Below are 24,347 nucleotides of genomic sequence, written 5' to 3' on the forward strand. Positions count from 1 at the left end.
ATAAATTCAAAAATTAAAAATAATAATAATAAAAAATATATATATTGTGTCTTTATTATTCTTTTTTTTTTTTCAAAAAAAAAAAAAAAAAAGAAATAGCAAGTCTTGGAAGACTCTGCCTCCAGAAATAAGTTGCAATTGTACCACAAATTTGTACCTGATGACATTGCATTGGCTGGAAAACTTTTGTTCTTGAACTTGGCCGTGCAGGATACCTCTGAGTTTTTTGCCACATTCACTACTTTAATAGTATTGTATGTCCCCTCTGATGTCACAATGGGTGTAGACTGTTCGTATATGACTTCAGCTGTTAACATGTCCAAACTGATATTCTTTGGATAGAAATTCCTTGCCAAACAAGCTGCTTTCCCAGTACTGCCACCTTCTTCAAGTGCCTTGGATTTTATCAGAACAACTTCTGGGTCAGAATCTTTCTGATTGCCTGTTTAAAAAAAAAAAAAAAAAAAAAAAAAAAAAAAAAAAAAGGTATTGTTTGGTCATGATTTGATTTTATTGAAATCTTGCCTGAGAGCTAAGCTACCTGCAATTCATGTGCGCTCCTCCATTGACTAATTCCTGGAATTAACAATGACTAACTGCCTTTTTTGTCTTTCTGCTTATTCCAAAAGAACAGATAAAATACAGAAAGAATATATATGGGTAGGTTTTCCATAGAAGCTTTAATTCCGTGGGATCCTAAGCTTCCTTTTGCTAGAACTCATGCCTGCATGTGAATTCTTCAGTTTGTAAGGCACCAGAAAATGAGAAGAGAACTTTGAAGGATGCAGGTCCAATAGACAAATTATTCTGCTTAATCGACAAATTAGTTACTAAAAATAACACATCTATCAAGAACAGTCCTGTATACCCCTGAGACATAAGGGAATAACTCTTTTTCCTTTACTCACTCTCACCTCCCCAAAGTCTTCTGATGTGTCTAAAAGGTCTAACCATAGCAAGAGTGGTAAGGCAAAGAGAGAAGTCAGTTTGTTACGTCACCATTGTGCAAGGTTACTCCAATGAGGGGCATTACTTGCAGAAATGAAGTGCTGTTGCTCGAGTGGAGAATAAGGTTGATCTTTTCATTAACAAATGCTCAGATACAGGAAGGTTATGTGTCTCTAAGGCGGCAAATTAGGAGACAAGTAATCAGAAGTCTCTGAATTTCCAAGAATTTGTGATAAGGTCAAGCAATTTAAATTGCGAGAGAGATTTTCCCCACTAGACATTGTACAGGTGTAAATCATTCTAACCCAGTCTAGAGACACTGGAAAGATACTATGACTGGTACTTGGTTCAAGAAAACCTTCTGTACATGTTTCAAAAAGTGTGACCTTTCTCATCTGTGCACTGTGCTATATTGTTAGTACCACAGCTTCAGGAACAGTTAGAAGTATAATGAAAAATTAGCATAATAAAATGGTTTGAGCAGAACATCTTGATGCCTATAAACTTGATGCCTATGGACAAACCTTCTTAAAATCTTACTTACAATAGTGTACTAACCTTCAGTGGTAGGTCTTTAGGATTAAGATATTAACAAACATCAAGATACAAAATACATGTATATGCCCTAGAAGTGGAGTTTTTAAAGAACCTAAAAGGTGCTGACAAATGTTCACAGGATTTGATATCCTAGCCCTCTCCTGTACCTTTCAGAATTGCTCTGTACCTTTCAGAATTGCTCTGAAACTTTCAGAAGCTTTTTTTTTTTTTTTTTTCTTTTTAGCTTTGAAATATTTTAGTAGCTAAATTCTTAATTCTGAGCAACAAAAAATGAAAGCCAAAGACTTAACAACTGCAAAAACCTGATGTTCAATAACACAGCAGCAGCCTTCTCTGGGAATTTCTTATAAGACATAAAAGTAAGGAAATTAGATTGCTTGAAGTGGAAGTTTTTTTCAGGAAAGAGATTTTCTCTCAAAATTATTTGGTGCCAATTATCATAATGATTTTTAAACTATATTTGCCTTCAGGTTATACACAGAGCAACTAGGGTTACTCCACAAACTAATGTCAGGACAAGATTGGCAATATGGACTTGGCTTGGCAGTGCTAGGTTAAAGGTTAGACTATATGATCTTAAGAGATCTTTTCCAGATGAAATCACAGAATCACAGAATGGTTGAAAGAGACCTCCAGAGATCATCTGGTTCAACCCTCTGCCAAGCAGGGTCAACTAGGGCACATTGCACAGGGTTGCATCCAAGCAGGTTTTGAATATCTCCAAGGAAGGAGACTCCACAACCTCTCTGGGCAACCTGTTCCAGCGCTCTGTCACTCTTAGAGTAATGTTCCCTCATATTCATCTAGAACTTCATGTGTTTCAGTTTGTGCCCATTGCCTCTTGTCTTGTGACTGGGCACCACTGAAAAGAGTCTGACCCCATCCTCTAGGTACCCTCCTTTCAGATACTTGTATACATTGATCAGCCCCCTCCCAGTCTTCTCTTCTCCATGATTCTATGATTTTATGATTCTAACATGAATTATAATAAAAACATGAAACTGAAGGGATTCATCTACTATGCCTCCTTGAAAAAAAGAGCTCAGCTTATCAAAGGCTATCAGACATTAATATATATATACATATTTAGAATAGAGTAAGTCCAATTTGACAAGTGCATCCTGATGGCTGTTTTTGCTAAAGAGAGGTCTATTAGGCTTTGCATTTTGCACGGCAACTGTGTTGTATTCTGCTTTCCTCAAGTCTAACATTTTTGCTCTTCACATTTTGTTCTTCACAAGGTATCTTTGCAAGTTCTTGAGCAGGTACTCTGATTTTACTGTCTTTCTCTACTATTCATGTCCCAGTACTGAAGAACTGAGGTGCAAGCCAAGCATTATTCTACCTTAACTTCACGGGTTGGTTCTACCAATGAAAATAGGCATAACCCCATCCTTGTCAACACCTAGAGCAAACAGATTCCAAAGAGGACTGAAATCTTCATTGAATTCCTTTAAACTATTCAGTTTAACACAAGCTCTGAACCATTTAGGAAGATCAATTTAGTACAGAAAGATTGCCTAAGACTCCTTTTAATGTTTTTGCATAACATTATCCTTTTGCCCCCTCAGTGCTGTCTTTCTAACCCTGACAGAATAGAAATTCTTAGGAACTTAAACGTCAACCTCCACAGGAGCTTTAGTTCCCTTCAAACTGTCTAAGCATGGCTGTGAAACCTAATAATGACTATAGAAAGCTTATTGAAGTGCATAAGCGAGTAGATATTAGGTCCCAAACAAATTCAGCATGGAATTGCTCTTGTGGAGTTGAAATTCTTTGGGAACTTCTATGAATAAGGATGTTTTTACACTTAAACTGTCTAATTGCGTATCAAAGGAGCATGTAAAGAATCCTAACACATGGGATAAATTCTGTTTTAATTTTAGGAGGAAGAAGAAGAGTAACAATATTAAAATCCAAACAAGAACAACTCAGAAAAGGCTCATGAGTAAAGAATACCTACTTGGTTCCACGGTCAGTTGAGTCCCCTTCCCGAAGATAAGAGGAGCAGCAACACACAATTACAATGGGTAAATCAAAAAAGGCTCATTTTGTTATTCATCCCACATGCATTTCCCTTCCAGGTGCTGTACAATGTTTTTGCCAGCTACTGTTAGCCCCATGCTTCCCCCTCATACCTACTCCCCTGTATCTGAGATCTTTAAAGTCTTTTCATGCTTTCTGATCTCCAATATTTCTAAACGACCACCAGTGTGCCAGGAAACTGCTCCTCTCGCATAACTGACTGGATCAGATCCTCAGCAAGAACAAATGTTCACTGTGCAATTATCATTAATAAAGAAGAATTATATCTATATCAAACTCCAGCAGTCTCAACTGAGTCCCATTATTTTGCTTTAGCTGAAAATACATCAATGAATTCCTACCTTACTTGCTTTGAGGAGAGATTTTTATATTACAGTCTGGAAGAGCCTTTTTATTAGTACAAAAAGTCATAGGTGTTTTTTTCTTTAATCTTACGATGTTAAGATAATGTTAGAGGCCTTAGTTTTCTTAATTAAAGTTTTATCCAGAATAAACAAAACCAAAGCCAAAATCCTTATCTGACCTTAACTGAATGCTCAAGAGGACAATTTTTGTCCTTTTTCCTAGAAAATGAGCAATTACACAGCACTTGCTGATAATGGGAGGTCACAAGAATTTGGCTAAACTTTTTTAAAAAGACACATATATAACCTTTACATGAGAGACAAGATTGTCATATTAGCATTTCTGTGTATGTCTGAAACAAGCCTATCGTTCAGACTTCTACCTGCCAGTCTGTGTTCTGCTGGTTCTTTTTTTCCTGCCAAATACTCTGTGGAATATTTTACCTCTTTTGTTGACAAATGCAAAGTTAAATAAATGTAGGCTGATGATAGAATAATGAAATCTGGAAGTGTCCTCTGGTTCTACATTTACAGCTGAGGATTTGTTGTTTGGAAAGAACAGACCTTTCTTCAGAGTAATAAATTTGCATGGCATTATTCTGTTGCAACTGAGATGGGATCTAATTGTTCCAAAATAGGCATTTATTCCATAGCAAGATATCCTCCTGACCTGGATAGATATTAGACAGCACCTAAGAGAGCCTCATGATCTCCTTCAAGAAAGAGAGCTGGACTCTTTAGGAATACAAAACGACACAGGACATTTTTGCAGAATTTTAAAGCCATGACGACCTCTGAAAGCATCGTAACAAGTTTTAAGGTATACACCTGGATGTTTAGGATAATAGAGATCAAATTCCTCTGGTGCCCTAGCATTCACATTGCCACAGAGAAGCCTGGGGTGGCATCTATCTTTATTGTACATGATAAAACTCCAAATAAAGTTAAAGTCAGGAAGAACTATGGCTTGTTATGATCCCTGTCTTCCTCCACCACCATCACCCCCACCCCATGCATTTGCAAAGCCTGGATAGCCAAATCTCAATCATTCCACATGGTCTTGGATGTGAGGCAGCTCTGAAAATTTAAACCCAAGGTTATTTAACCTTCTTCCTTCTCTGTTAATGGAATTACTTACCTGTTAGCACTGTGAATATGGTGACAGTGGGGAAAAAAAAAAAAAAAAAAAAAACCTTTTCATACTAGAGAGCTAGGAACTTTTCTCGACCTCTGACTCCACTGTTAGTTATTTACTGTTATGCATACCTGCTCATAATGAAGCAGTGAAAATCCACTGAAGCACTGATTAGGATAAGACATTTCACAATAAAACTGGGACAGAATTCTATCCAGACTGGGAATTATGACATGTTAAATTTAGGTAATTAATGCACACCAGGTGTTTGGAAATCATGGATTGATGGTAATATACAGAGGTAACCTAGTTTTTCCTGTGAAGCCTTCCTAAGCAGATACAAGATGAGAACTCAGTTTGAAAGCCTGGCAAGAGAGAGTACACTCCAGGATTATTACAGCAGAAAATTCTTACAGCGAACTTAAACCACTGGATCCCTTTAACACAATTTTTAGATTTAAAAATAATGGTACTTACTTGGTTCGACTGTGAGAGTGGTTCCACTTCCAAAGACAAGCTTATCTGTTATCACACCGTTAATACCTAGTCCAATAAATAACTCTTTCCTTGCTGTATCTATAAGTTGGTTTAAAAAAAGGAGAAGAAAAGCCATATACTTATCTTAATGATCCATGTATAAAATCCCATGAGGGTGTTTTAATCCACACTTTCTTCTGAACCTGGAAGGGAGCAAACAATAATTGAATAGTTCAATGATTTCAAATAGCTTCAACAAGTACAGAAATTCCAAGTTCTCCCTTTCTTCCATGTTTTGGCAACTCTGTGAGATTTATTTTTCCAGGATAAATGAAAATATGAAAAGAACATTGGATTTGTCTCCTGACATATTTCAGGCATTTATGTAATTTTCTTTCAAAAACACATAGCCATTTTTCCATCTTTCAGTTTTTGTACAGGGCCCTATATTGTTTATATCATTGTGGTACTCCAACCCCAAAACACTGTGATATATTTCATTACAAAAACTGCCTCTTTTGTCTACGCAGAATTTTGGATTATACTGGCAGTCACATGACTTCTTGAGTGGTTTCTGTACTAACATACCACATGAAGAAATATGGTATGGCTTTCAAGAGAGTGTAGAATAAGATAAAGAAGGGAAAATTTAAAGTGGGAACTTCGGGATTACATAACTCTTCTGAAAAGTTTCATGGAGTTAAGCTTGTGAGAAAGCAGGGGAAAAAAATAAACACGGTATCTTTAGTACTATTTCAAAGCATTTTGGAAAATTTTCTAGGTTGCAGAAAGGTGTCTATTTTTACATCTTGAATTTGGTTTCATTGCTCAGCAGGGTGACAAATGTGCTTGATATTGTCACTTAGAGGTGGTGTCTGGGGGTCATTTGGTGCCTTAGGAAGTCTTAATCCTTTTTTTAGGTAAGATGAGAAAGTAGAGAAAATTATTGTTCTTTGTTAGGTAGAGATACTGGACCCATAGAAGTGGCTGTCAAAGAGTAAATTGTTTATAGCAGCTTGATCAAAGCCTTCAGGAGGATCAAGCCATGCACCATTAGCACTATCTAGACCTAGAAAATTGTACAGAGTATAAGCAGAGGAACATACACTATGTGTGAATGTACCTATCTGTTCTGGGCTGATTTAAAATCATGTGGCTCTTTGGCTCATTTAGGAATCAGAGGTGTGGTGATTAAATGCCTTTTCACTATTGTCCAAGATGTTACAGTAAAAAAAAAAATAAAAATAAAAATAAAAATCCCTTCTACAGCTGTCTTGTAATGCAAAAATATAAATTTAATAAACATGAGAGAACAGACAAAGTAATACTTAACCAATGTAGTAACCCCTTGGTACACACAAAGATCTGTGTGCATGTTCTTTCATCACAGAAAAAGATCTAAGAGCAGTGTTTGAAATACAAAGCTTTCTTACTGTGAGGTAAACTGAGGATTTAACAACATGTAATGATGGAGACTGCAACTCACCATCTTCCATGATGCTTCCAAGGGCTTAAAGAAATGCAACTTATTTATATTTCCTCTGACAGAAATGGAGGTGGCATCTTAAATACGGGAAGCTTGTAGAATGATCCTTGAAACACCCTCCATTGTGGAAAGATGCTGACATTGCAGCTGTTAAGACCAAAGAAAGATGCCGTGGTCTTCTAACCTGTAGAATATGTGTTGTTGATGAAGATCTGTGTCACCAAAAGAGGAGTTTTGTGAGGAGGCCAAATGAGATGAAAACAGGAACCCTGTAGTTTGAAAAGCCCAACTCCCAGTTTCTAACAGAGGAGAAGCAGCTTGTCTGTGTCCATCATTTTGGGAAAAGGAGACTCCTGTGATGATGAAGGCTGGGAATTGTGATTTCTGTCACTAGAAGGAATGCTCTTACTCCACCTGAAGATTTGCAACTACAGAATAGATTGATTACTCTCATAGTAAACGAGAAGGTAGAACTCTGTGAAATGAGGTGTATGTGCCCATAGGCCATGGATCACACAGGAGCACCAGAAAAAGTGGTGAGTGTTAGTAGTGGGAGGCTCCCTGATCCAGAGAATACAAGCCCCCATCTGACAAGCTGACCTGTCATCTAGGAAGGTTTACTACTTTCAAGGCCTCAAATCTGTGACACTGTCAAAACTTATAAGACATATAGACTATTAACCCCTACTGCTCTTTCATGTGCATACTAATGAAACTGCCAGGAGTCCTGGAAAGTAGCCAGCATGACTACTTGGCTTGAGAGGTGATGGTCAAGGACACAGGGGTTTCTATTTCATCCTACTGGTGAGAAGGAAGGAAGAGAGAAGGAGGAATGGGTGGATCCTGCTGGCTGAGTGTTGGTGGCAGCAGGGTCTTGGTTTCTATGACCATCAGGCCCATTGAGTCTGATGACCGAGGAAAGAGATGGGATCCACCTGACTAAATGGGCCCAAAGCATCTTTGCCAATAAGCTGAGTAAAAGCTGCACAATAGCTGGCTTCTTTGCCAATAAGCTGGGGCAAAAGAAAGTCTTCATGTGTGACTGAGTTCCCCTCTGAAGTGCCTGGGCAATACATGAAAACCCAGGAAAAGAAACACAAGATAAATTTAATCCCAGCTTGTAGTTGCAGGGCTATGATCTCACTGAGATCATGAAGACATGGTGAGATAGTTCATATGACTCAAGAATTGAAATGCATCTGAATGCTATCTGAAGTGCATGGAATTCTGCTTTGGGACACGCAATGAGAGAGCTGGTAGGGTCAGGATTAGAGAGCAGCTCAGCACGACTGATATGATAGGTGGCTATGACAGTTCATCTGATCTGGAAGAAGAAGTAGATGAAGACTTCTGCAGACAACTGGAAGAAGCTTCATGATCACATGGTCCTCATGGGGGACTTGAACCATACCAAATATCAGCTGGAAGGAAAGCACAGTAGGACACAAACATTCCAGCACTTTTCTAGAGCTTACTGTTGAAAATATTATGTCACAGGTGATAGAGCTGGACCTCATCCTTACAAACAAGGAAGAATGGGTGGTAGATGTGAAGGTCAGTGGCAGGCTTGGCTGCAGTGATCATGCAGAGTTTGAGCTCAGAGAGAAGGGAGAAATGAAAAAAGCAGAATCACAGTCCTAGACTTTAGAAGAGCAGAATTTGCCACCCTTGGGGATCTGCTTAGAAGAATCCCATGGGTTATGGTCCTGGACAGAGGAGAGGTCCAGGAAAGTTGCTTGATTTTCAGAGATCACCCACTTCAGGTTCAAGAATGGTTCATGCAAGCAGGAAATCAAGCAAAGGTAGCAGGAGGCCAAAATGTTGAACAAAGAACTCCTGAACAAACTCAGAAATAGAAAGGAAATCTGCAAGAGATAGAAGCAGGTGCAAGTGATCTACAAAGGATAGAAGACAGCCTGCCTGATCATGCAGGATTAGGGTTGGGAAAACCAAAGCCCATCTGGAGCTGATTCTGGTAAGCCACATGGAGAGTAACAAAAATGTTTCTATAGGTACATCATCAACCAAAGAAGGACTAGAGAAAACGTGGGCACACTGCTGACTGGAGCACAGGAAATGCAGACAAAAGCAAGTGAAAAGGTTGAAGCATTCTGAGGCACTTGGTGCCTTCTATGTCTGTCTTTACAGGTGAGTCCAATCTTCAGGATTTCCAAGTAAATATATTGGAGACACATGTGTTTCAAAGTCCTTGTTCTGATGTCTGGTAGTTGGAAGATTGCTAGTGGGAAGTATCCTTTGTAGTCTCCTGCTTTTGTACTATTCTTCATGCCTCTGCTGCTGTATGTTTTTTGGATACAGAGCTAAAAAGATCCCTATTTTCACTAAAAAAGGAGTCAACAAATCTTACCTGCTATGTGATCTAAGAAAAAGAGAACACAATACTGAGATTAAATAGAAACACCTAAAATACAGTAGTTCTATACCTACCTGATCACCTTGAGCTGACAGGCAGATGTCCAAAATCACATCATATGCAAGATGTAAGATCTGACGTGAATGTCAGGGTTTTCTATAGAAACTAGGCTTGTATAAGAATGTCTCCCCACTCTTTGAATCATGCTGGGAATCAAATTTGTGTTTGTGAATACAGTCGTCTGAAGAAAAAGAGACTATGCAGGGCACCATGTTTCTGCATTTGAGAGAAGTCTGTGAATAAGCCAATTTGTGTGCAGCAGTTCAGTCTGTTTCAGTCACTGTGGTACGTAGTCAACACAGTGGTAGACGGTTCTACAAAAACATCTGTTGTTTTGTTGTTGGATTTTTTTTTTTTTTAGAGTCAGGTGTTCTCCTTTTTCATGTCCTTTGAATAGATAGATTTTATTTTCCTCTTTCTCTCTACCGTTAGACTTTTGAATAATCTAAAACTGTTGCAGAGAGATTGTTATATTCTAAAAGCAATGCTGTAAGCATTTTTTTTTTTTGCAGAATACTATTAATCTCTGATTATAATATTGCCCGTACTTCTTATAAATGATGTCATTCCTTTTGAGTTGTTAGAGCTTGACAGACCTTATTTCTGGTTCATCTTTTAACAAATATAATGAGCTTAGGTGTGACACATTTTAAAGAATATCTGGGGACCTGTTGCACCAGTCCTATTAATCACAGAATCATGGAATCATTAAGGTTGGAAAAGACCTTCAGGATCACCTGGTCCAACCATCACCCTACTACCAATGTCACCCACTGAACTATGTCCCTAAGCACCATGTCCAACATTTCCTTGAACACCCCCAGGGATACCGATGCCACCACTTCCCTGGGCAAGCCATTCCAATGCCTGACTGCTCTTTTCAATTTAGTCTCATTCTACATTTCCCAAGTCTTATTTGGCCTTAAAGCATTTATGTTTCTAAAGCCTATTGTCATGTCAAATAAAAAATAAGTCCATATTTACATTTTTTTCAAAAGTTAGTTTGTTTTCACTGATTTTTTTTAATGGATTCTGTTTTCCTGGATATGCTAAAGTTGTTTGCTTACTGAAGTATTTGATTCATAATATTTCTTGTTTGAGTGCCATTTATGTAAATGTTTCTGGAGTTTTTTTTTTTGTTGTTTGTTTTTGTTTTTGATTATATGCATCATTTTTTCTCACTTTCTCTGATATGGTGAAATAGATTTCTTAGCTACTGAACTGTCTATACTTTGGACATTTTAACCACTTTTATGTGACTTTAGCTGAGTTTGAGAGTCTGTAATATCTAGTCATGGATGATTAGAGTTGTCTTTAAAAAATAAAAATAAAATAAAATAAAATAAAATAAAATAAAATAAAATAAAATAAAATAAAATAAAATAAAATAAAATAAAATAAAATAAAATAAAATATCTGATTTTGATTATTTGGCTTAATGGCTATCTGCAACTGTGAAGCAGTTTCTGAATCAATTCCATTTCTAAGACACAAAAGGAAAGAGCAGTATTTCAACCTGTTCAAAAATCTGCCTGGTTACATGCTGTATTACTCAATTTGTTTATTAGCATTATTGTTATTGCTAAACACAAAAGTGTATTTCTCATTTTTAATCACTATTTTTAATACCAGTGCTGCTATGTTTTCTGTTGTCAAGATACGTATGTTCATTGACACTTTCCTTTACTGTGCCAAATTGGTTTCTCCTTCTTGCCTCACCCTTCCCCAGGCAACGGCTGAGTTGACAGATGTGATACTTTCAGTCTCTTGAACTGTTTGCGGGACAAAGAGAAATTCTAAAGATCTCCAGTGACAGGCCTGGTTAGCTACAGGTGCCCGTCCCACCCCCGTCACTTGCTGCCAAATCATATCAGGGAAGCATTCTTGCCACTGAAATCTGAGTCATAGTACAACAGCCCTTTCCCATGCCAGGCCTTTGTGTAGCCACAGAAACACACCTGTCTTTTACAGCCTCCTGCAAGCCATGCACTTGGGTTTGTTTGGTTTAAAAGCTGAGTTGTGCCTTTGTTTTTTCTTTCTTCATCCTGGTGCATGCCCTCCAAAAAGTTGCAGGAGGCATTCCAATACTGATAGTGAGGTGCTAGAGAGAATGTTTAGACCATTTGTCTTCTACAAAGTGATACTGAAGACCTCTCCTTCAGTTCTGTGTCAGAAGAAGTAAGAAAGGGAGTGCCTCTTCCTCCAGAAGAGTGTCCTAAGCAGATGAAGATATATTTTGTACAGGGAATAGTTGAGTTCTTTAAGCTCTTGCCAAAAGGTCTAACAAGCATTTTTAGAGAAGAAAACAATCCTGGCCCTTTCAGCACAATAATTCTTAGCCACTAAACATTTGTATTTTAACCCAATTTCCCTTTTTGGGGAACAGCTTACTCTGAGATTAGCTCCCAGAACATCTACTTGATTTCGTCACACATATATAAAAGTCTGTGTCCATGGCTGTCATTGGAAGGAGAGGTGATTCTGGGGTGTAGCTGTCAAGAAGCTGACTTCTTTCTTAAAGGATACATTAGACATTTTGTTCTTTTATGGACATAATCATTCCATATATTCAAACCATCTTCCAAGGCAGAAATTCTACTGGTTATTTGTTTCCTGAGTGTAGGTGATCTTACGATTGTTATTTAATTGTTATTTAAAAAAAATCAAACAGTAAGTCACAACTTTCATTTGGGAATGAACAGATAAAATCAGTGATTTAAAGTTGGATCTTTAATACTTGCTTGGGAAAGTCCCTATGCTGCAGACAGCTACAAGAAAGGAAGGTGGTAACAGAAGAAATAAAAAAGCATCTTCTCTGTATTTATCAGTTCTAGAGAGACAATTGATACTGGCCTGACAGGAACTCTACCGTGTTAAATAACTCTTAGGTTAATCCATGACAATGATTCTTCCACAGAGCCAAATGTGGTAACCAGAGTAGAGACTGGGGATAAATGACCCCATATGCCTCACCACAATCAGCTCCTGATAGGCTTTGGCTTTCCCAACCCTAATCCTGCATGATCATACAGGGTGTCTAAATGCCTCCCAGATCACCTGCCTCTGCTTCGACCTCTTGCACATTTTCTTTCAGTTTCTGAGTTTGTTCAGGAGCTCCTTCCTCATGATTTTAACCTCCTTTGCTTGACTTCCTGTTTTGTCATGATGACGTAGGAGGTCCAGCTCCTCTATCATTCTGTCACGATATTTTCATCAGTAAGCTCTAGAAAAGTGCTTGGATTGCTTTTGCCCTACTGTGCTTTCCTTCCAGCAGATATTTCACATGGTTCAAGTCCCCTATGAAGACCAGGGCCAGTGAACGTGAGGCTTCTTCCAGTTGTCTGCAGAAAGCTTCATCTACCTCTTCTGGATCAGATGATCTGTCATAGCCACCCATCATATCAGTCATGCTGATCTGCTCTCTAAGCCTGACCTATGTGCTATCAGCTCTCTCATTGCGTGTCCCAAAGCAGAATTCCATGCATTTCACATAGTCTGTCATGGAAAGAGCAATTGCCTTTCCTCACCTTCCCAGTCTCTCTTTCCTAATGAGGAGTCATAGAATAGTTTGGATTGGAAGGGACCTTACAGATCACCTACTGCCAACCTCCCTGCCATGGGCAGACACCTTCCACTACATCAGGTTGTCCAAAATCCCATCCAACCTGGTCTTGAACAATTCCAGAGAGTGGGCATCCACAACTTCTCTGGGCAACCTGTTCTAGTGCTTTATCATCTCATAGTAAAAGATTTCATCCTAAAGATTAATCTAAATCTACTCACTTTTAGAGTAAAGCTATTCCCCCTTGTCCTATCATTGCACTTCCTGATAAAGAGTCCTTCTCCATCTTTCCCATAGGCCCCCTGTAAGTACTGGAAGACCACTAAAAGGTCTCCCCAGAGCCTTCTCTTCTCCAGGCTAAACAACCCCAGTTCTCTGTCTTTATTCATATGAGAGGTGCTTCAACCATCTCATCATCTTCATGGCTCTCCTCTGTAACAGGTTTATGTCTTTCTTATGCTGGGGGTCCTAGAGCTGAACACTGTACTCAGGCAGGGTCTCACAACAGCAGAGTAGAAGGGAAAAAATACCTCCCTTGACCTGCTAGCTGCACTTCTTTTGATGCATCCCCTTCTTTTGATCCATCCCCTACAGTATTTCTGCAAGCTATCCCACCAAATATCCATGATCCGGTACCTTTGCAGCTAGGCTGTGGAGGAAAAACTGGGCCATGCTAAATAGGAGGCCCAGCCAAAGTATGTTAACCTGCAGTACACCATACAGCCTCCGAACTTCCCAGTATATATTGGATCATAACTTGTCATAAATTGGATCATAAATTTGTTCCACTCTGATGCAGTTCTGCTCCAGTATGAGTCTTACACCACAGTAATATGCTGCCTCATCCCTTTGTTTTGCTCTCTGAATCTGTGGTGTGAATCTGTTCCAGGATTCCACTGCTCCCTTAAAGTGACTGGAAGCCTTCTCCAGACTCCTCCTTGTAAATCTAGTCCAGAGAACATTGCCTTAACAACATGACTCCAGCTTAGCAGGAGCCCAGAACTCCCCTTAGGACCTTTTCAGCTACAGTACAGGACACCTAAGTGGACCAAACCCTGGCACAGTGTCATGGTTTTGACTGGTACCACCTTTAGGGGAACACTGCCAACTCCACAGAGTGTCTGAATCTATCCCCCTGCAACCCCATCTTTTCCCAGGTACTACAGCCTGGCTCCCTGGGGAAGGCTAGGACAGGGCTGGAAAAGGGAGTTGCATAGGTCAGAGGAGCCCATTGGAGACTTGAGGGTGGGCATTGAAGCAGTAGGATGCAGGATTAGGGTAGTGTAGGGTGCCCTGAGCAGCTCAGGACTGTCCCTGCATGGCAGGACATGCCAGGTCCTCTAGAGCCCCTTAAACCTATGGATTACTGGATTGTTGTTCTGGTCCAGGGCACCCTCCATACCCTCTTTGCTGGGGTCCCCAGCAAAAATTCCTGCTAGCCTCAGTGTGCACATGTGAGCAGGTATGTACATGGAGCCACAACTAAAAACAAAGGGAAGAGACTACTCAGGTCCAAGGGAAAATAAACTCTTCAGCTCAGCTCCTGGTGCTGCACCACTCTGGGACTCCCCAGACAACATGAGTTTTCAAGAACCAATTCAGATCTGGTTTTCCAGCAGGTCTCACCTGCTGGAGCACTTCCAGGGAAAGGTCATTCCTGGAGGAGCCTGCAGACCTGGTGACTCCAGTCTGGAAGGATGAAGCAAAGTGTTGGAGTCCCACAAAAAATATTGCAGCACTATATGCTGCAGGTCTTTGTCAGGAATCTGCCAGCTCCAGCTCCAAGTGTAGTTATGGGAATACCAGAGATGTGACAGCTAAGTGTGAGAGACTCTATGACCTTCCCTACTATGGGCCCAAAGGCCTCTGCACCTGGCAAAGGGCAACCACAGCCCCAGATGAGAAGGATGAACAAGCAGTGAGAGCTCAAGCAATTGCTTCATCCACTCTCTCATTTTCTCAGGCTTCTACTTGTGATCTATAGAATCCAGGGGCTGTAAAGACATGTTCTCAGTAGCTCTTGCTCCCATTATATTCTCAGATTTGTGAGAGAAGCCCATGAACAACAACAACCAACCCAGAATGTGACCATAAGATGAAGCACTCAGACGTGTGCACAGACTTTCATGTTATCAGGGAAAGAACCAATTGGAAATAATGTAAACTTAGCTTTATTGCAATACTGCTTTGTTAAGCCTACAAGACACTGATGTGAAAAGTGTCTCATTTTGGATGAAAGGCAAATTTTGTCTTTCCTGAACTGTCTTCCATGAGAAACTACAGACATCTCCTTTCTTACGGTGAGCTCCCAAAGGACCCTTTGTACTCTCCCCTTTTCCCCTGTTCAACCCTCAGAGAGAAGGGGAAACCCTCAGAGAAAAGAGGAGAGTACAAAGCCTGTAGGCTGGACTGAAGCAAACCAAGCCATACCTAAAACCAGATCAGGGTTTATCTGTTGGACAACTACATGACACCCATCCTACCAGGAAACAATGGAAACAGGGAAACTTGTTTCCAAAGGTGATGTTTCAGGAACATGAGGAAGAGACACAGGAAGACAGCAATCAGAAGTGTTTGAGCTCCTTTGGGGACAGAAACAAGTAGAACATGTCTCTCTAAGTCAAATGATTAAAAACTATATGTTGTAAAAAAAATGGCTCTGTAGGAGCTGCCCCAAACACCTGTGCAACTCGATTAAGCTCCAGTGCCAAGGGCCAGAGCCCTGCAAGCAGGATTCAGTTAAAGCTCAGCTAGATTTCCTGTCCCTGTGTGAACAGCACAGAAATAGCGGGCTGAGTCCTGGAGGTGCAGGTTATTCAAGGTCAGAACTGTCTTGGACTTGGAATTATCTCGAGAGGCTGTGGCTCGGCCCTCCACTGCTGAGCCATATCTAATATATGAGGAATCCGGGTTAATATAGGACAGCCACTGAAGACTCCCACCAAGTGCCTGACGGTACCACAGAACACCGTAAATTGCAAAGTTGAAGTCAGATCCCTGGCAGGAGAGGTGCACGGATTCCCCTGGCACTCGAAGACGTCCACCAGACTCCACCAGCATCAATTCAGCACACACACCTGCAGGAGAGCACAAGGAGTGAGGCAGTGTGTACCGATGGAGGAAGCATGTTCTCCAGAAGCCCCGGCGACCCCATCACAGCACAGCCTGAGCCGCCAACCCTTTTTTCCCCACAAAGCCCCTGGTGAGGCCCGCAGCCCCGACTGCGCTCCACGGGGCTCAGACGGCGCTGCTCCCAATGCAACCCCACCCCGGCCTGCATCCCTCTCCCGCACACACCAGACCCTCCACAACGACGACGGAGAGCGCCGGACCCCACTACGTCCGACGGGGCAGCACCAGGAGACGCTCCACGTCGGTCACGGCCACCCGCCGGCCCAGCCCCGACTCCAGCTTCAGCCCCAGCCCCAACCCCGCCCCGGCCCCGCTGCCGTCGCCTCCTGCCGCTCACCTGCCGGCCCCAAGGCCAAGGCCAAGGCCAGCAGCCGCGGCCCCAGCCCGCCCGCCATCGGGCCCTGCCGCGCCCGGCGGGAGGCGGACAGGAGCAGAGCGGGGCCAAGCTCGGGCCGCTCCTGCCCGCACCACAAGTCGGGCCCTCGCCGGGGCAGCGCCCACCGCTCCGCCCGCCCAGGCCCGGCCCACACCGCCCCCCGCGGGGCCGCGGCCCCTTCGGCGGACGAGGAGGCGGCCGCGGGGCGGGGCGCGGGGCAGCTCGGCGAGCAGCGGAGGAGCGCGGCGCCCCGGCAGCCGGAGGCAGGGAGGGAGCCTCCTGGCCCTGCCTTCCCGGCGCTGCCTCGGCCTCGAGCCTTGAGCCCCGCGCAGCCCGGCAGAAACGTCCCGGCCTTCGGGTCAGCCATGCTGTCGGCCCGCAGCATCGCTTCTCAGGATCCCGCCACACACCCCAGTGTCGTGCAAGTTCGACATGGTGCCAGTGATGCCATGATGCCCCTGATGCTAAGTGCAAGGGAGGGAGATGTGATTTAAACCAGTGTAGATTCCAGTTGAAACCAGTACTGCAGGGGTTTCTCACAGGATGTGGATGAAAGTGTCAATTCACACACCTTTTATCTGGACGAAGACCTTAAAGAATGAAATGACTGTAAATACCTGTCTAGCTGCAGTAGAGGAAAAAAACCTTTTCCCTTCCCTTCCCTTCCCTTCCCTTCCCTTCCCTTCCCTTCCCTTCCCTTCCCTTCCCTTCCCTTCCCTTCCCTTCCCTCATCAGGTGGATCCCATCTGGCCCCATGGACTTGTGACAGTCCAGGTAGAGCAGCAGGTCTCTAATTGTTTCCACCTGAACTGTAGGGAGGTTTCTTCTGCTCCCCATCACAGACTTCCAGATCAGAAGGCTGAATACCCTGAGGATACGTGGTCTGGCTAGTAAAGACAGATGTAAAGAAGGCATTAAGAACATCAGCCTTTTCCTTGTCCTTGGTAGTCATGTTCCCCGTCTCCAGTAAAGAATGGAGATTCTCCTTGGCCCTCATCCTGCTGTTAATATATTTATTTAAAAAAAAAAAAAAAAAAAAAGTTATATTTAACCATAGTTGCCAGGTAGAGCTCGTATTGGACTTTGGCCTTCCTGATTTTTTCTCTGCATATGCTGCCAACTTCCTTGTACTCTCTGTGAGTTGCCTGCCCCTTCTTCCGCTGAACATAAAGTCTCTTTTTCTCCCAGGCACTCAGCAAAAGTTCCCTGTACAGCCACGCCAGTCTTCTTCCCCACTTGTTCATCTGTCATCCCGGTGTCTTTCTCTGACACATGGCAGGGAGTTGCTCCACCAGTCCAACTCCTGCTCACACTCCCTGATAGGCCTTAATCTATGCACCTTCTCCTGAAGCTCTGCCACCAGGATGATCAGAATCCCCACCTCCTCGTACCTCAAGCAGGCAGTATCTCTGTCACCCTCCATTGGCAGCATCAGGCTCAGGCACTCCCTGTAGCCAAAGACCTGAAAAGCCGCAGCTTTGGGCAGGCACTCGGTCTGAGTTGCCAGTCTTTTTGATGAGTGCATTGGCAAGCGCTTGCCGCCTGGTGGTGACCATGGCTGGGTTTGCTGTCTGGGAGGTAGCTGGTAGGTGAGCCGGTGGCCTGAGTGGGGAGGGATACTTCGCCCTCCTTGCTCACCCTGCTGTGCAAACTGATACACCATGCCCTGTTTGCCTGCCTTGGTCGCCAGGCTGATGGTTGCTCATGCTCCCCAGGGGCTGCCTTTGTACCACACGGGGTGCTTCTGGCTTCGATTAAGCCTCATCAGCCACCCTCACAAGGGCTGATGGGTCCTGCCTGGCTGCCCTGAGAGGACTCCTGCAGAAAACTGAGTGGCCTCCATGCAGAAAAACGCCTGTCAGCTGTGATCCATGGCTCTTCTGCAGATCACGACTGCCTCAGAATCGATTACCTGCCAAGACACATGATAAATCATCTCTAACTCACTCAGCCTCATTGAACTCCCGGGAAACTAGTGGTTCTTCCACAGCAAACAAATTCAGCACTTCATCTCTTCTGCACAAGAAAATAGTCCCATTTAGGATCAGAGGGAAAAGCTGTCCAGTGTTTAACCATGGAATCACAGAAACATGGAGAACGACACCTCCTTGCTGCAACCTTCTCTCAGACAGCTGCAGAGAATGATCGGGTCTCCCCTCAGCCTACTTTTCTCTACACTAAAAAAAACAGTTCCCTCAGCTGCTGATGAGAACACTTGCTTTCTAGACCCCTCACCAGCTTTCTTGCTCTTTGCACATACTCAAGCAACTCAATATCCTTCTGTGGTTCTTTTACTTGGGTGGACAGCCGAGTTCCAACACAGCCACTCTCTCACTCCCCCTCCTCAAAGAAAAAGGGGGAGAACAAACAACACAAAGGGCTCAAGGTCTGAGATGAGGATGATTTAATTAAAGGGAAAAGGAAGAAGAAAAAAAAAAAAAAAAAAAAAAGGAAAACGCATCACAAAAGCACAGAGAGAGAAAAGCAGTTACTCTCTACTTCTCATCAACAAGCAACATACAACCACATCCTGGGAAGCAGGGCGCCGCGTCCCCTTCGGCGGAGGAGGAGGCGGCCGCGGGGCGGGGCGCGGGGCAGCTCGGCGGGCAGCGGAGGAGCGCGGCGCCCCGGCAGCCGGAGGCAGGGAGGGAGCCTCCTGGCCCTGGCCTCACCGTCAGCTGCCCGGTGGACCAAGAACCCACACCTCAGGAGGGATTCCACTGAGGCTAAGTAGCAGAAAAGTCACAATTCAACCTGGTCTGTCTCACATATTTTCAGTGCATTCCGGGAGAAACTGATATTGGAGGGTTGCCTCATGCACGTGTCTTATTTGGAGTAAGGCCTTAAAAAATGCATAAATTGTAAATATCTCTCCAGAAGCTGTATAGAACTAAAAAAACAAAAAACACAACAACAACAGCAACAAAACCACTCCTTTCTTTCTTTCTTTCTTTCTTTTAATGCATGCTCTGCAACAACTACAACATCATTTTGTTATCGCCATAATTCTAATCATAGGTTCAAAACACGACACCCTATCTGACATTTGGAGGAAAATTAACTCTATCCTAGCCAAAACTAGGATACTTGCTCACTTGTAATGAGGGATTGCTTGAGTAGTCACACAGTCTGAAAGAATCCCTGGACACCCCTCTACTGGTGCATTACACAGGAATTTGGACCTGTGTGCATGCTGGTGTCATGAGATGCTATAGTCATTCACAATCAGCCTGCATCCCCAGCTAGTGACATGCATGGAAATCACAGAACCGTAGAATCATTAAGGCTAGAAAAGACCTGTAAGATCATCAAGTCCAAAATCAATCTTACTTAACAAATCCTGTCATGCATAGGATAAAAAATAACATACCACTTAGTGTCCATCCTGCTTCCCGCAGGCCTGTAACCTGTTTGGTAGAGAAGGAGGTGGGCATGGGGCACGGAGCAGGTTGGAGAGGAGCATGTCACCCCAGCAGCCAGAGGCTTCAGGCCCTAGCCTCCTCACGCTACCCCAGTCTCACACAGCGTGGCAAAGACGTTCCTACTGAGGGGATGGCAGACCTCCTGAGGAGGGCTTTAAACTATAAAGAAGGGGGGAAAGGAGAGAATAACCAGAAGCCCTGTGAGGGAGTGACTGATGCAGCTGCTGAGCAAAAGGCATGGGGTGATGTGATAGGAAGGATTCACAAAATCATCAAAATGGGGCTTAAGCAGGACAAGCACTTCCCTAGTCCTGATGGCCACACTGTTTCTGATGCAGGTCAGGATGCCACTGGCCTTCTTGGCCACAGGACACACTGCTGGCTCTTGTTCAGCTGGCTGTCAAACAAAACCCTCAGGTCCTCCTTTTCTGTCAGGACACATTCTATCCACTCTTCCCCAAGCCTGAATGGGATTGTTACATCTGTCAATCCCTACAGAATGGGGTTGTTAGGACACAAGATCAGCACTTGGCACTTCCTTTCATGAGGAAGCCTGTGCAGCTCTTCTTGCTGCACTCCACCTGACCAGCCCATTTGCCCCTGACACTGCTGCTGATTCCATGTGCCCATACAGGCAATGTGGGAAAGTTCTGATCTCAAGGCACTACTCCGCACTCTTCAGAAGCTGAATACAGTTCTGCTGCTCCTCTCTGTTCTCTGTGGCAGTGTCACACTTAGAGACGGCAAGGGGCCCTGGCACTAGGTTTGTGTTAAAGCTCAGCTGGATTTCCTGTCCCTGTGCGAACTGCACAAAAGTAGTGGGCTGAGTCCTGGGGTTCCAGGGAGCTCAGGGACAGAGAAGACTTGGACTGGGAGTTATCCCGGGAGATACTGGCTCGGCCCTCCACTGCTTTGCCATATTCTACAGTGCTACCATCATAGTTAAGGTAAGACACCTATTCAAGACTACCACCAGGTGCCTGATGGTACCACCAGACATCATAATACTCGAAACTGAGTCCAGAACCCTGGCAGGAGAGCTGCACGGAGTTTCCAGCTGCTCGCAGACCTCCGCCAGACTCCACGAGCTTCAATTCAGCCCAAACACCTGTAGGAAGACATCACAGGGAGTAGGGATGCATGTGCCCACGGAAGGAAGATTCCCTCCAGAAGCCCCAGCAACGCCAGCCCAGCACAGAAAAAAAATGCCAACCCCTTTGCTCCACAAAAAGCCCCTGGCCAGGGACTTTTGGTCTAACTCCAGCACAACCGATTGATCCTCAGGGGTGACCTGCTTCTGCATCACCTCTGTGCTGACAGCTCAGTCACATCACAGTATTGAAGACAGCTAAACGTTATTCTTAGATTTTGGAACCACTGGGGGCTTGGGACTCTTTGTAATGTTAGTCCACTTTACAGGTTCTTTCACAAAGCAGAAGACATTGCTATTTTTTAAAATAAGGCCAGCATTGCCCCCCCTTTCTTTCCAGTGAGCCTTGCTTTCCAGTGAGCCTTGACTCAGACTTCACATGGGACAATTTTCCAAGATTTTAGGGAATTCCACAATGTATTCTCTAACCTTTTTATACATAGCCCTCCTCCCACACAGAAGATGAGCACCACCCCTCCTGTACGCAAACAGTCACACATGTAAATCATTGCTGCTTGAAACTGGCAGATCATATACTTCAGAAATATATATATATATATATATATATATATATATATATATATATTTGTACTCATTCTGGTTATTGCCTTTTCAAATTCTGGTTCTTCAAAGGTTTACCTATAAAACAGGACCTAACAATACCTTAGCACAATGCTTCAGTTTGCAGGCTTTTCATACTCGGTTATATGCTAAATTAATAGAGTCATAGAATGGCTTGGGATGGAAGGGACGTCAAAAACCATATACTTCCAAACCCCTGCCTTAGGCAGGGATGCCACCCAAGAGATCAGGTTGATCAGAGCCTCATCCAACCTGGTCTCAAACACCTCCAAGGGTGGGGCATCCACAACATCTCTGGGCAACCTGTACCAGTGCCTCACCACCCTCTGAGTGAAGAAAGTGGTGCCCCACCTGGGCCCTCCTAACTTCTCTTCTATATTTCCCCTCTTTTAGTTTAAAACCATTCCCCCTCATCCTGTCAACGTCCGAAGGAGCAATGAGTTGCTCACCACCCCTTCTACAAGTCCCCTTCTTCATCCAGACTGTACTCATGTCTGGGACTGCCCCGGCCCAGGTGTAGCACCTTGCACTTAGACTTGTGGAACCTCATTAGGTTCATGTGTGCCCACTTCTCAAGCTTGTCCAGGTGCCTTTGGGTGGCATCCCTTCTTTCTATTCTATCAACAACAGAATTTGCCTACAGGACAAAGTGTGTCGAATTTTGTGGGGGCTGGCATGCACAGGCATACCTGTTGTTCTTCATAGCCCACTGTAAAAGGGATTTTGCCTATAATTTCCTGAGAGCTTAGCCTCTTCCTCTAGACAGGTTTAGCCTCTTCCTCTAGACAGGTGCACTGTAGCTCCTTGCTGCCTCCTGGGTGCTTGCAGTACAATTAGTATGAGCCGTAGCCTGAGGCTAGGGTGGGAGAGAAGATTTTTGAGCAACAAGGGATTCTCCCAACCCCTCCTGTACTGTCTTCTATGGAGTATCTCCTAGAGAAAGACCTTGGGCACACTGCAGGAGATTCAGCAATCCCATTCTCTGCAACAACTATACAGGCCTAGGGCTGTACCAGCCTCCTTGGCCCTTGTCTGGAGCAAGTACTGCCAACTGGGATGCTGCTGGTGACAGGCCATGTAAATATAAGAAACGCTGGACGTATAAGTGCATCACAGGGTCTCTGTGTACTGTGCTCAGCCCCGCAATGCAGACTTCATTACTTGGATCTTACTGCCCTGAAACACAACTGGAGTCACAGCACAGCTCTTCACACAACTGCTTTTCCTTTTCCAGCTCATGGAAATGGCACAGGGACAGGTCACGGAGGGAAGTAACAATGGAAATAGGCAACATTTTTTCTAAAGCCCAAGTGAAGAAGGAGACCAAAGGCAGGCAGACAGGGGCTGAAGGAAGCTAAACTACGCAAGCTATTTTGGTGACCAGAAATATGCTAAACATCCTCCTCAGATTACATTATGGGTTTTGGCGACTTCGCAGAAAGAATGTAGTGTTAAGAGAAAGGAGCTCTTGGCAGAAAGGACAGGGCTATCTGTGGTATACAGTGATGCACCCTTGCTCCCTGGAAGCAGCCCACAGCTTACACAGCCCAAACCAGCCCTGCAGCTCGCACAGTCCTGGCCATGCCCTGAAGAGGGATTTTTGTTAAAGCTCTGATGGATTTCCTGTCCCTGTGCGAACAGCACAGAAATAATGGGCTGAGTCCCCCACATGCAGATGTTGGAGGGACAGAGATGACTCAGCCCGTGAATTGTCCCGGGAGGCTGTGGCTCGACCTTCTACTGCAGCCCCGTATTGCCTTGTAGTACCAGATGGCCCGCTGATGTAAGACACCCACTCGAGACCACCACCGCGTGCCTGACGGTACCACAAGACATAATAATCTTCAAAGCTGAATCCAGATCCCTGGCAGGAGAGATGCACGGAGTCTCCAGGTGCTCGCTGACCTCCACCAGACTCCACCAGACTCAACTGAGCCCAAACACCTGCAGAAGGAGAGCACAGGGAGTGGGGCAGTGTGTGGCCACGAATGGAGGAGGATGTTGTCTAGAAGCTCCAGTGACTCCAGCACAGCAGAGCCTGTAACACCAAACCCGTTGCTCCCTAGAAAGCTCCTGGCCAGGGGCACTGCCCCGACTGCCCTCCTCGGGGCTCAGACGGGGATGTTCCCAAAGCCTCCCCGACCGCGACAGCCTCCCTCTCCCGCACACACTGGACACGGACCCCTACCAATCTGCCCTCCCCGCCCGCCGCTCACCTGCCGGCCCCAAGGCCAAGGCCAAGGCCAGCAGCCGCGGCCCCAGCCCGCCCGCCATCAGGCCCTGCCGCGCCCGGCGGGAGGCGGACAGGAGCAGAGCGGGACCAAGCTCGGGCCGCTCCTGCCCGCACCACAAGTCGGGCCCTCGCCGGGGCAGCGCCCACCGCTCCGCCCGCCCAGGCCCGGCCCACACCGCCCCCCGCGGGGCCGCGGCCCCTTCGGCGGACGAGGAGGCGGCCGCGGGGCGGGGCGCGGGGCAGCCCTGTGAGGGAGCGGAGGAGCGCGGCGCCCCGGCAGCCGGAGGCAGGGAGGGAGCCTCCTGGCCCTGCCCTTGACTTGAACAAAACTGACTCCACAATCAGTAAGATTGTAATGTAGGTATGTTTATTCAGCGCTGGGCAGCACGGGGGGGTAGTCCCGTCAGAAACGTGCTCCCCTTACACCGCAACTTCCCTTGCTTATATGCAGTAAAGAGTTAC

The 24,347-nt window shown here is 44.6% G+C and overlaps 2 protein-coding genes across 2 annotated transcripts in view; both read right to left on the reverse strand.

The window, feature by feature from the left end:
* Positions 1 to 24,347, reverse strand: part of LOC116498355 (M1-specific T cell receptor alpha chain-like) — a 318,814-nt gene that overhangs the window by 76,182 nt on the left and 218,285 nt on the right. The gene's annotated exons all lie outside the window — the stretch shown is intronic.
* The window catches only part of LOC116498345 (M1-specific T cell receptor alpha chain-like), a 234,806-nt gene that overhangs the window by 3,197 nt on the left and 207,262 nt on the right, over positions 1 to 24,347 (reverse strand). Inside the window, exons 4-5 of the mRNA XM_032202580.1 lie at positions 5,509 to 5,553; positions 158 to 442 (exon numbers count right to left, since the gene is read on the reverse strand). Of these exons, the coding sequence (XP_032058471.1) occupies positions 158 to 442; positions 5,509 to 5,553 (330 nt within the window). The remainder of the gene's footprint in view (positions 1 to 157; positions 443 to 5,508; positions 5,554 to 24,347) is intronic.

Source organism: Aythya fuligula, chromosome 24, assembly GCF_009819795.1.
Source record: "Aythya fuligula isolate bAytFul2 chromosome 24, bAytFul2.pri, whole genome shotgun sequence".
Lineage (NCBI taxonomy): Eukaryota > Metazoa > Chordata > Aves > Anseriformes > Anatidae > Aythya > Aythya fuligula.